The 13,347-nt window shown below is 37.4% G+C and overlaps 1 protein-coding gene across 9 annotated transcripts in view; it reads right to left on the minus strand.

The window, feature by feature from the left end:
- Positions 1-13,347, minus strand: part of PALLD (palladin, cytoskeletal associated protein) — a 382,662-nt gene that overhangs the window by 226,055 nt on the left and 143,260 nt on the right. For all 9 annotated transcript variants that reach the window (XM_070611497.1, XM_070611499.1, XM_070611496.1 and 6 more), the window contains one exon: positions 2,879-3,057. In XM_070611497.1, the coding sequence (XP_070467598.1) occupies positions 2,879-3,057 (179 nt within the window). The remainder of the gene's footprint in view (positions 1-2,878; positions 3,058-13,347) is intronic.

Below are 13,347 nucleotides of genomic sequence, written 5' to 3' on the forward strand. Positions count from 1 at the left end.
GGGCCTCTCTAAGGCTCTACTTAGCCACTCCAAGCTTCAGTTTCCTCAACCCTAAAATGGGGGTGATTTTGTAAGGATTAAATGAAACAATCCACGTAAAAATGAAGAACAATGCTTGGTTCCTACTTAACATTACCTAAACACTAGTTATTGTTCTTAAGCTGTAATCTCTTTTGTATCATTCTAAAATTTGATGCATAAGACAACAAAATTTAGATAGTTTCCAACTAGTAGGTCATTAAACTCTTAGGGAAGATTTTGCTGAGACTTTAAAATTCTGTAGACAACTTCCTATCCTCTGATAGACACCCTCCCCCCCTCCAATGACTATGCGCTGACGTAGTAACAGCAACGTGGTTTAGAAACAATTCAATAGGGACGTGTCTGAACCTAATTTAGTGCTGGAATAAGTAAAATATAAAAATTTCTTACTTTCAGTCATAATGTGAGTCTAAGAATTTATATGAAGTTCTCTTCCATTTCATGTAATTGTTCTGAGGGATAAAAACACACTAAAATCTATCAGGTTTTTTTTTTGAAATTATTATCCATATTTCTCATGGCCAATGAGCCACTTTTTTAAAGCACTTTTCATTAGGCTTAGGAGACTGAATCTTTATTCTGCCTCTGCCCAGCTTCCTTATCCTTTCTTCACACACAATCTATCTGAAGTCACAGATACCCAATGGCTGGTGGGCTATCTGAGTGAGTTTAGCGTTATCATGTGAAAAACAGTACACTGGAAAAAATCCACTATTTTTGTTGAAGACCTGGGCATGAAATATATGTGGCATACAGAAACGGGGGTGTACTTTTTCCATATTGATAACTCATCCATATGATTTCAAAGGCAGGAGAGGACTGGCAGTTCAGGAGCTTCTACATAGAAGAACCAAATTTAATGAAATAAAATTAAAGACCACATTTTGAATGGTTTGGGTCTACCAGAGTCACATACTGACACTGGTTTCAGAGGCAGAGAAATATTTCCTTTTATTATATGAAAAGTAGGTATAGCTTATATATGTCTTGCAGGTAATCTTTAAGTTAATTAGTATCCTTGTAACACTTTACATATTTTTATTATGTCACTTATCATAACATAACTTATCATTTTATATTCTTTTTTTTAATGGGTCCATCTCTGCTGTTAGATTGGGAACTGCTTGTTATCAGAGACGGGTCTTAATCATATTTGTATCTGCGCTATCTGGCAGATAGGAGGGTCTTAATAAACGTTGGCTGAATTGGGTTGGCAGGCTAGTACTGAAACCTAAAGTGATTTCATCTAATATCTGTATTATAGAAGCAATACACATTAAAACTCACCACATTTCTAGCAATGCTGGAAGCAAACAAAGCATTAATTTTAAAAGGTTCTACGTGAACTTGGATTTGAGAGACAAATGTGATTGTCAGGAGCAAACAGGTTTTTTATCAAAGTTCAAGTCCCTTCATCATATCCTAAAATGCTTCAAGAAGTCTGCTACACAGCCTGCCCAGGACTAATACTAACTTATTAGTTCAATGTTAAAAATCTTTTTGTCATTCTTTTTCTATTCATTTAGCACGTTGAAATGTGTGTGACATAGGGGTTAGGAATATGGGCCTGGAGCAAGACTGCCTGGGTTGGAAACCTTATATGACTTTGAATGAGTCCCTTTAACCTCTCTGGGTCTCAGTTTACCCATTTGTAAGAAGAGAATACTAAAAATACCTCACAGGCTTATAGTGACGTTTAAATGGCTATGTATGTATATATGTGCATTTATAGGTGCTATGTAAGTATTAGCTATTGTTATATAAAAAAATGCTTGCTTTTATTAGCAGGACAAGGTCCCTCGAGGAGTTCACAGATGTCTGCTTTCAAAGACAAGGCAGAGAATTCTTTTATTAAAAGTAAAGGTTCATACTTTTAGTAAGCAGTAACAGTTACTTCTAAGACTAATTTTTTTGATCAGTTCTTGAAGGAGTATAAATGATGATTCACATATTGCTTTCTTCTACTTTAAGTAGTAAAGAAATCTGGTGGTATTAATCAGTAACAAGAAAAATAGTAAAAAGATGAAAATTAAGGTAATGGAGACCTCAAAGACTTTAATTTTCTTTCTATATTTTAACTACTATTTTGAAAAGCAACCAATTAATACGGTCCTCACCAATTTACAGATTTCAGGACAATATGAACACTATGGTGCTTAAAATGCTTCCAATGTAAATTACTGGTATTGATCAAAATGCAACAATAATGTAAAATCATATACTTTGATATCAAGTTTTCTAATGCCCTATAGGCAGAGTCTTGTCAAAAATGAATTGATAGAACAATAGAAATATTCTACTTTCTGCCTACCCCTCTTTAATACAACAATGATTCTTGAAATTTTTTCATTTAGTGGTTGCAAGATGAACATTTAGCAGGAATAACAGAGTCTTAACAAAAGAAAAAGATTCTAGAATTTAATAAAAATGAGAACACAAAATATTCAATCACTTAATGTTCTCATGAAAGATTTCGTAAATCATTTATAGTTTAATTTTGGTTGACAGATATGGTATTTCAATATGTTCCCATTCTTTATTCACATGGTAAACCAAAAAATAAGCTGGGTACTTTATATTTTAAATAAATTCAAGTTAATGTAGCAGAAATGTTTTAAATTAAAAGGAACAAATGTTGACATTAGACATAGCTGATGTATGCCTAAGTGTCAGAACTGTTCAATTTATTTATAAACTTTTCAGGAGAAATGAGGTTTGAATCACAACACCATTACGCTGTTTGCACTAGAAAAGTGTATTCACAATGAAGTCCTGAAGCCGTGGATACTCAAGCTGTTAGACAATTCACACTCCTGTACCACGCACCTCTCCTTACCTTCAATGAACACCTCGGCAGATGTTGTGTCTGAGCCGCTGGGGTTGGTAGCCAGACAGGTATAGCGACCTGTGTCGTCCTCAAAGGCCTCTGCTATGATCAGGGTATGGAGGTCTCCACCTTCACAGTGGATCTGAATGTCAGGAGTGTTGTACAGCTCCTTCCCCTCACAGAACCATCTGCAGGCCAAATGGAGGTCAGAGGACAGGAGAGAAAGAAAGGAAATGGGGATGTTTAAAATAATAAAGCAAAAGTGAAAGCCTAGATGCTATGTAATAAGACGCTTGTTTGATAAAAAAAAGATTGGTGTCAATGTTACTGATGGAAGCGCTACACTTTAGACCATGAAATTAATGACCAGACAATTCCCCCAGGTTTTCTTTGTAAAGCATCATGTACATTTTAACAACCTTGAAATAAGGGACATCGTCAAGCTTGGAAAGACCATCTCAGTTACAAAACAAAAGGAAAAGAAATTCAAAATGTCTTATAAAATGTTTTATCATAAATGCCTCTTACGTTTATTACCATTTTATCTATTATTCTTATCTAAAGAAAAATATGAAAGTAATATAAACATTATGCTCAAAATATCTAACGTATCAAGGGAAACTAGTCATCATGTTAAAAAAATCATAGGCAGCAATATTTTTGTTGACCCGAAGACTTCTGATCAGCTGAGCAGTAACAGATTTAATGCCTTCCACATTTCTGATATTTACAAAACTCTCTAGCCGACCACATGGCTTCCACGATGGAGAGCGATGTGGCGGTCGTGCTGTAATTCATTCTTGCTGGTCAGCACTTTCCTTTCCCAAATAAGCAGGACCTTGGGGTGGGAGGCTGCAGGCTGCCAGACTGTTTCAACACAGGTTCTCCCTCACAGTCCTTACTTTATTCCCCCAGCAACTCAAACTCGCAACAGGATTTTTACAAAAAAAAAAGGGAAGCCACCCTAATCTGCTCCCCCCACAATGTGATTTATTTTTATGAAATATGTAGGAATGTTCCACTTACAACTGAAAGGACTGAAATCTCTGGGATAGTATTGTCCATTTAGCTCTTAATCAGTACTTAGAGATTTTCTCTGAGTCTAATCTTCTAGAAAATTGTTTGGATTCGGCAAACTTTGGGGAAAATATGGCACTTAAGACTAAATTTTTCTGCATTTAGATGGCACAATGTATTTGTCTATATCTGAAAATAAAGTTAATAAAAGAAGTCAGTTTGCTAATATCCAGAGTATTAACTCCAGAAACTATATTAAAAAAATAAATATGAGATACTCACAAAAGAATAGATATGACTTTGGGAATTAAAACGCATTAAAACCCAGCCAACTGAGCAACCTATGCAATGTAATCCATATTACTCTTGAGGCAATTGAGAAGGGCAATATTTCGATTCTGGGGCACTGTGTGGTTTCCTTTCTTTCATAAAGTCTTGGAGAACATTCCAGCCTAGAGCCATCTTCCACATCCTTCCCTGTTCTCTTTCCGCAGTCACAGCCCAGATCTGCTCCCATGAGAACAGACTACGGCTTAAGTCTTTTCACTGATCTCTCCATCTCCAACAAGCTATCAATTCTTTCCTTATTCTGTATCAGATTAAACCTATTGAAAGTCTTCCCTATGGACATCATTCCCCAAACTTCAGATCCTTTTCATAGGACTTGGCCCTGATTTTATTTTCTATCATTTTCCTATGCTAATCCACTGCTTCAGTCAAATATTTACACGGATTTATTTTTCCCTACACAGCCTCATGTATGACTTGTCTACTTTCTCCTCCTTGGAATTCTCTCCTTACCCTCTTCACTAATCCCATTTAGGAACAAGACTTCCTTAAGGTCAAGCCAAAGGCCCCTTCAACAGACTAAATGCAAGTGAACACGTGCTTGCTGGGCACCTTCTACGGGGAAGGCATTGCATTACGTGCTACAGGCAATAGAATAATGCCTGCTAAACTCTGCAACTAGTTAAGGAGTTTGTCTTTCTGGACTCTCAATTAGAGTGTTTTATCTTCCATAAAAAAGATACAAACTACCTATTAGAGGGAAAAAGCAGCATGAAAAAATGCAAAGAAGGTTTAAAAGACAGAAAGACCAATTGCTTTGGCTAGATACATTTCATAGGAAAACTTCTGCCAACTACCCAAGGGAGCATAGCGTCTCGTCCTCTAACTCAAGAGTCAGCAAACTTACAGCCGGCAGGCCTCCTGCCTGTTTTTGTATGGCCTGCAAGCTAAGAGTGGTTTTTATATTTTTAAATGTTAGGAAAAAAATCAGAATATTTTGTGACATGAAAATCATATGAAGTTCAAATTTCAGAGTCCACAAATAAAGTTTTTCTGTAACGCAACTATGCTCATTCATTTACCTGTTGTCTATGACTGCTTTGGCATTACAGAGACAGAGTTGAGTAGTTGCAACAGACTGTATGGCCCACAAATCCTAAAATATTGATATCTGGACTTTATAGAGAAAGTTTGCCAATTCCTGCTCCAACTTCTTGTTCCTCGAAGTGTGATCCTTGGACCAGCAGCATTAGCATCATTTGGGAATTTGTTAGAAATGCAGAATCTTGACCCTCATCCCAAATCTACTGCATCAGTTCAGATCCCCCAGGTGACTCACACACACATAAAGGTTAAGGAGTTCTGGTCTATTATGTTTGGACCACACTAACTTGAATCACAGAATCCTGGCTCTCCATCTGGGTTATCCACTTCTTTAATACAGCAACCATATTTTATGTGTCTTGTATCTCTGGCCTCTTGTACATAAGTGCATGCAAAATTGTGTTCTATTTGTTTGTTTCTCCCACTTCTGTACTCAAAAAATTTTAACATCATTCATTTGACAATTGATCACATATCACTTTGTGATATCTTCTGTATTTGACACCTAATGCATTATTTGAGAGCTCATACCATTAGGTCCTCATACCATTATTTGAGACCTAATACATTTTGCCTTGTTTTCCCATGTAGGAAATCAACTTACGATGGTAGAAAAAGGTGGGGGTTTTTTTAAACTTTTTTAATTGATCCATTGTATTTGTAAAGATGCTGCTTTAAAAATACTACCTGCCACTCGTTACTTTAGAATGTGCTTCCCATGAGAAAACAAACAGTGAAGGATCTGTGGCAGATGCTACATATTATCTCTCATTCCTTGATATTTGCAATTTACATTTTCTTATTAAAGGTCCTGAGAAGTCCTGCAGAAATTTAACATTTTTAATCTAGTACTTACCCAACTCATTTGACCATGAGATTCTTGCTCATTGAGCATCTACTAACGTCCCATATATTTGTAGAATGCTTTGGTATATTTTGCAATATTTTCAGAATGCTTTTCTAGCATATTTATCTCATGGAACCTGTAGTTTTATCAGACAGAACCTGTATAATTAAAACCAATTATAAGCTGAGCAATGTTGCTAGGTGTAAGGCTGAAGAAAATAATCAGTAAGCACAATAAAATACTTGAAATATACTTTAATACTGGCAGAAAGATTAAGGCACCAAATACATTTTCTGCAACAATCTAACACATCTATTTGCTCTTCTGAAATGGTTCATCATGTCTGCAACAACCGCATACTGTGAAATGGTTGGTGCTTATAAACCACTAGGCTGACCCGTTTTTTGCTTTCTAAATACTCATGCATTTTGTTCTCCAGCTCCATGAATAAAATTTTAAAAGCATATCAGATTGTAACACATCGAAGAAATAGTGCTGAGAAAAGACTAATTTTGTCCAAATCAGGTGGTGAGTATAATAATTGACATGAGTCATTTGTATTGCTTCAACATTGTCATGGAAAGTCAGATTGTACTGATGTAAGTACCTGTCAAGTGACCAGTTCTGTGTGGTTAAAGTGTGGTAAGATAGGGTGTGACTCAAAAGGAGGGGGGGAAAATTGCAAATATTTAGATGGCAGTCTCGCTATAGCAACAAAAAGGGCAGCATTACTGGCTGATGTTTAGATAAACACACGTTTTAATTTCTGATTGGAACATCTGGACAATGGAGCTAGCAATGGCCTAGCAAAGACGCTCATTTGTGACTTCAGGAAAGCCATTTAGCCTTCCTGCTTCAGGTTCCTCATCTGTATGAGGAGAAGAGACTTTCTTCCTATGAAGTTTCATGATTCGAAGGTTTTTGGTGAAACGGAGGGGTTGTCTATTTAGTGACTGCATTAAAAAATACTTCAAGAAGTGATGTAGAAAATTCTTTGATGAAAGGTGCAAGTAATTAATGGCTACTTCTTTGAAATATACTGGGATATAATAGTGTTTCTAAGATTATCGATCCACGTTGGGTCTTTAAACGTACCATTGGATTTAGCACCTTGTCTTTATCACTACCTCGGTATTTAACCTTCCACATTCTATTGAAATTAGCTCTTCCTGTCCCTTTCTGTCCTACTAGAATGTAAGTTTTTCCAAAGTAGAAACCTCATCTTATTAACGTATTCCCTAAGTTAACAAGTGTGCTGGATGTTCCAGCACAATGTCTGGCATATGGAATGTATTAATCACGCCTTTTTATTTTCTGTATTTCTGATGCTTTGACATCTGGGGTCTTGCGGACCCTGGAGAGCCCACCCCTCCGAGGGCTGGCCAATTCTGAGAGAGAGTAAATGACTCTCCTTCAGCTCCTCCTTTCATATGAAAACTAACCAATCCAGAGCCACATCCCCACCACCTCCTCTATTGGCTCTCACATTTAAGGCCACTATTTCCTGGTCTAGTCAACCCAGAGCCAGGTAGCAGACAACTAGGGACAATCCCTTTGCCCCAGAGCCTGCTGAAATTATTCAGACTGGCCAATCCTAAATCGGCTCACCCTGCTTCACTCATCCCTTCCCATGGAAACCACAATGAAGCCTCTTGCCCAGGTTTTCCCCTCACTCCCTCTGCCTCCTGACTGACTCTGGTGCTTCCCCATGTGACTCACCCCCATCCCCCCCCCCCCCCCCCAGTCCCATGCAGTGTGCTCCCTACTCTTGGAAACTGTCTTTCAATGGTTGTCACCTCCTGATCTGCCGGCTCAGCATACCTGAATAATAATAAAACCTACATTTTAAAACATTGAACTAATCAAAGAATATGCTTACAAACAAAGGATTGAACAAACAGCTTAAATAATACCTACCATAGTTTCTGCCTTAAGATGTAAATGGAGAGAAGTTTATCTCCTCTCACGTACTCAAACTGAAGTGTATTTAAAAAGTATGAAGTGAAAGGCAGAATAATCTACTTAAAGCATATATCAGAAGAGGAAATCAGCCTGTCCACTCTTTATATAGTAGATCAAAAACAAATCCCCAGGACCAGCCTGGTGGCGCAGCAGTTAAGTGCGCATGTTCGGCTTAGGCGGCCCGGGGTTCACCAGTTCGGATCCCGCGTGCGGACATAGCGCCACTTGGCAAGCCATGCTGTGGTAGGCGTCCCACATATAAAGTAGAGGAAGATGGGCACAGATGTTAGCTCAGGGCTAATCTTCCTCAAAACAAACAAACAAAAAAACACAAATCCTCTTCTTATCTAACCTAAGAGAACCTGGAGTTTTGACGTTTTGACACCACCGGGCAGATGGATGAGATGTGCTACAGTCATGTTTGTTTTGTTAAATTTCTTAAAGGTCATAATTTTATCAGTTTCCTGGCAAAGGATTCAAAATATTTACTATTCTTCATAGAAGAGGTAAAAGGCAGGTCTGCTGATTAAATTTTGACCTCCTAAAATATTTCCTACATTAACTTCTTAGGAGCAGCTTAGGCAAAGCAATACTGGTGTGACAAGCTAAAATGGAAAGCATATGAAACAGGATAAAGTATAGGTTTGGTAAATGCATGGCACAGGTTATGACACTGTCCCCTTTCCTTATCCTGTGGCCAACATCACTAACCAATCAGAATGTTTTCGCTAGTGAAATGGAATGTCTCAGAATCCTCAGCATGGCTATCTAGGCAGGCTCCAAAGCAAGTGAAGTTCAAGTCCGCAATGAAAACCATCCTCAACTTGGTCTCTTTCTAGAAAATACATTTTTGCTTCCCTCCAGATCCTGGAAGCTGTTTCTATTTATTGTGAGGAAAGAATAGAAGAGAGGGTTTGGTCGAGAGGAAGCATGTGGAATCAAGTAATGTGGCTGAGAGAGAGTCTACTTAGGTAAAATTCCACTTGAAGACCCACCCGGACCTTTTTTTCATTCCATTTTAGTACTTGGAAGCCATTTATGTAGTGGAAGGACACTGGATAGCATATTGGAAAATTAAAATCCAATTATCTACGTCCCCATTCTCTACCTCTGATAAATTTCAACTTCAATCATACTTCTGATTTGCTACTATAAGGTGGTTTAATATGTAATACAATCTCATCGTTAGGAATAAAGAGATGATACAATATTTGGGAACAATGATAGTTCTTAAGGACTTATAGAAATTCAAATTAAGGGAAAGAGAATTAATATTTATTGAATGCCTATTATATGCTACATACTTTGTAAATATGGCCTTATTTTACTTCCCAACGGCCTTGTAAAGTAGTTGTCATTGTAGTTTCTAAATATAGGCAATTCTCATTTATCTACAGAAATGAAAAAGAACATGAACAATTAAATCCAGATAAGCTTCAAAATTTCTTTTTCCTCAATACTTTTAGCTTCATCTTTCATCAAACGCTTGACTATGGATATAAACAAATTTTAACAAAGTTTACTGATTCTTCGTCTCTAATCTCCGGCGGAGCTGCTAAGCGGCTATGTAACTGCCATGCAACAGGGAGCTGAGAAACAAACCTGGAAAAATTACCATGTGTGGCAAATTCCCGTTTAAAAGAACTAAGATTTGCTAATATAGGAGTAAGACAGTTGAGGCTGGTTGTCAGATTCCAAGGCCATAAACATGGTATAAAAAGAACCTTTCATTAAGTGGAAATAAAATGTAAAAGGATTAGGAGATACAGTCATATTCACACATTCATTCATTAATCAATCATTTATGTGTTCATCTACCAAGGGCCCTACTGTGCTTCAACTGCTATCCAGGAACTGACTGGGGGTACAGATGTCAGCTGAACTGGGTTTCTTATTTTCTGGGGCTAGCAGTGGGGGATAATAGAGAAGAATACCCAATTATGGACACAAGGAAATGCTGAAAACACTTCATCTAATGAACTTACATTCTTCTATCACGTTCTGCTTCAAAAATCTTTAAAAATTGGCTATAGTTTCATACTTATAGATTGTTTGCTTTGGATAGAATACTTAGATTGAAATCAACTTATTAGAGAGGGGATAATGTTGATGGACTTCATGAGTCTTGAATTTTTCCTTTTTATTAATAAAGGATTATAACACAGAAAAAATGTATAGTATTTAAAGCTCTGTACGATGGCACATTTCTTTATATTATTCTGCTGGGATTTTGATATCAACATTGTTTATATATGTATGTGTATATATATATATATATATATACACACACACACACACACACACATCTTCTTGTTGTATAATGTCTTTTTTCCTTAGGATTTTTCAAACATTTCAGCTTAAAAATGAGATGGTGCCAAAAATTCATGGATCATATTATGGCACCAGCAGGATGTGGTAGGACTGAAATTCAAGGTGTCTTACGTAGAAAAGTTCAATATTTAATTGTTCACTTTCTACATTTCAAGGTAAGGTTAAACGTAACCGCTGGCCTGGTCCAAGTCCGATTGCTGGAGGACAGCAGCTGCATCAGACTGCAGTCCTAGGATCCGTTTGGTTAGGGACCGAAAGGGGTCAAAAGGAGAACTGAAACCAGGGGGATTGCAGCTGCTTCAGAGCAACTGGCTGTCTCTGAAACCACCAATCGCTTCCATTCCTGGGCAGTGTAAGAAAACTTTTAAATCTACCTCCGTGATACGGCCTTTTTTTTTCTTTCCTTCTCTTACAACCCTGGCAACTGGCAGTGGGGCTCAGAACTGCATACTAGAGCCTGGATATGCATCTGGGAAAGCTCAGAACACTCTGGCTCTCCAAGATAGGGCTATATTGTTGATTTTTATGAGAATAAATTTAACCACTAAATGAGCGGAACTAACAAATCCAATGGCAAAGTATAATAAATACATCCCAGCACAGGACACTAATAGTTTATGTTAAAAAATATCCACGTATGGCACAGCTTGGCTTACAAGTTGACTAGCAATATCTATTCTAATACCAACACTTAAAAGAAATAAAGATTTTATGACTAACAGTTTCTTTTGGTATCTTTATTTTGGGGAACTACAAATACATATCACAAAAATTTTCTGAACCCTGTATTTTAAACATGTGGCTTATAAAATGAACAAATCTGACTTATAAAACTTATAGAGCTTCATCAATGAATCTTGGCAAATACTCTCCAACTCTGCTAAAGAAAATGGTAAATCTCAAGAGTTACTTAATAAGAACAATGAGGTGCTTATTAAATAAAAACCTTTAAAAACAGTTGAGTTTTTCTTTTCTCTTGTAGGTCAGTTTTCTTATGCTCATGGGGAAACAAAGTCACATTGAAAGATGTCTATTTTTGCTTCACAACTCCACTGATTTGTACTTCCTAGAAAAATTTATCTTCAAAGGGATGTCAATAATGATTGCATGATGGCAAAGTTAGCCCACAGCCGCTGCCTCCTCCTAAAGTACAAACAGCCACTTGGCTTCAAGGAAGAACATGCTTGAAGAAAACTAAAGGAACCAATTTCCTTAATGCTATTATAATGGAAATATAGGAAAAACCCCAGAGACATCAGTGATTCAGCAATGGTTTTATTTTCCAGCTGTTCCTTTCTCCCAAAGGAATGGCAGTGCTCCACCGTGGACTGGAGAGCCACCAAAACAAAACTGTCAACTTACGCCCAAGATGAATTTTGTTTATGCCTAAGCTCAAAGTCAGGCCATCTGTAAATATAGCATTTCATACATCCTCAATTAAACACCAATTAATTTTTATGGAGTATTTTTTTGTCTTATCACCAAAGACTTCTTAATTTTTCACACGTGTTCACATTAACCACAAGACACACCATGTTTATTCTGTCATGTGGATTTATAGGCAGACCAAGCGAAATTGGTCCTTGTCTAAATTTACTGTGGCTATAATTTCATGACTTCTTAGCTTGAAGGCAATAGTTAAATTTGTGTGGACAACAGATGTACTTTAACCTTATGGTCCAAAAGAGACCAATAAATGGATTGACCTTTTGAAATTCAAAGCCCAGGAAACGATAAAATGGATTTTGAACCCAAACCAGATTCCTATCTAACAATTCTTTCCTCTAATAATCATTTTATCTCCTAAGAAAGAAAGACAAAACAGAGCGAGGGAAAAAAAGCAGCCCAGATAAAACTAAACCTCCAAAATGATTTTATCTTGTTTTGTTTTGACCATGAGAGGTAGCTTCATGTGTGGACACTATGAGCATGCAGATACTTAATCACTATCCCTAAAAAATAACTATGAAAGTAGGCAGGTGGACTCTATACCAACTAATTTATGCTGCCAGAAGCTGTTAAACTCTTACATTGCTTCTAATACTTTCTACATTGATGGTGTGGTAGAAGGGACCCAGGACTGGGAATCAGCAGTCTGGGGTTCTCGATTTTGCCTGGTCCCTTGACCAACGAAACGGAATGTAATCCAGTCATTCTCTCTTTGGGAGCTTAAGATTCCTTACTTGTGAGATGTGAGGAATGAGGTAGACCACTGTTTCCTCAAATGTGTCCCAAGAAACTAGTTCTGCAGCGAGTTGACAGACACCACTGAAAAAGGGTTCAAATAGGTTTATGGAGCACTGGGTTAAACGAAGTCAAACATTTGTCTCTACTACAGAACCTTCTAGAACTTTGTGCCAATATACCGTGAATTTCCAAGAAAGAAAAATGGCAGGTATCATTCTCAATCTTACTTGACCATGGAACACATGTTTAAGAATCACGTTGAAGGATTAGTGTTATGTGGAACCCGTTTTAGAAAACATGGGGTTGAATTATCACTAAGATCCCATCTAACTCTATGATAGTGACATTTAATATCTGGCTGACCTTTTATAACCACCTCTTCCAGTGCTCATGACAGACATCAGTGATGGGGCAAAGCCCTCTTTCCCACTGGCCCTAGACGTGGTTTCAGAGTCCTTTTCAAATGGTGCTCCGGGCATCCACTACCAATTGGTCGGAGTTGACACCTCAGGTGAAGCATATTTGCCATGACTGATTTAACAGTCTACATTTAAATATTATTTTCTTAGACAGGAGTCAATGTGAAATGCTGATTGCTAACCTCCTATCTATTCTTGACGGTTAACTGTAAGAATTTATTATTATTTTTGGGAGGGTACAAGCTGCCATTTTGCCATGGCCCATGAAACTACCGGGTTTTTGTTTCCCTCTTTGCAAAATGCTCCAGATGACAATATAATGT

The sequence above is a fragment of the Equus przewalskii genome, chromosome 2 (genome assembly GCF_037783145.1).
Source record: "Equus przewalskii isolate Varuska chromosome 2, EquPr2, whole genome shotgun sequence".
Taxonomy (NCBI): Eukaryota; Metazoa; Chordata; class Mammalia; order Perissodactyla; family Equidae; genus Equus; species Equus przewalskii.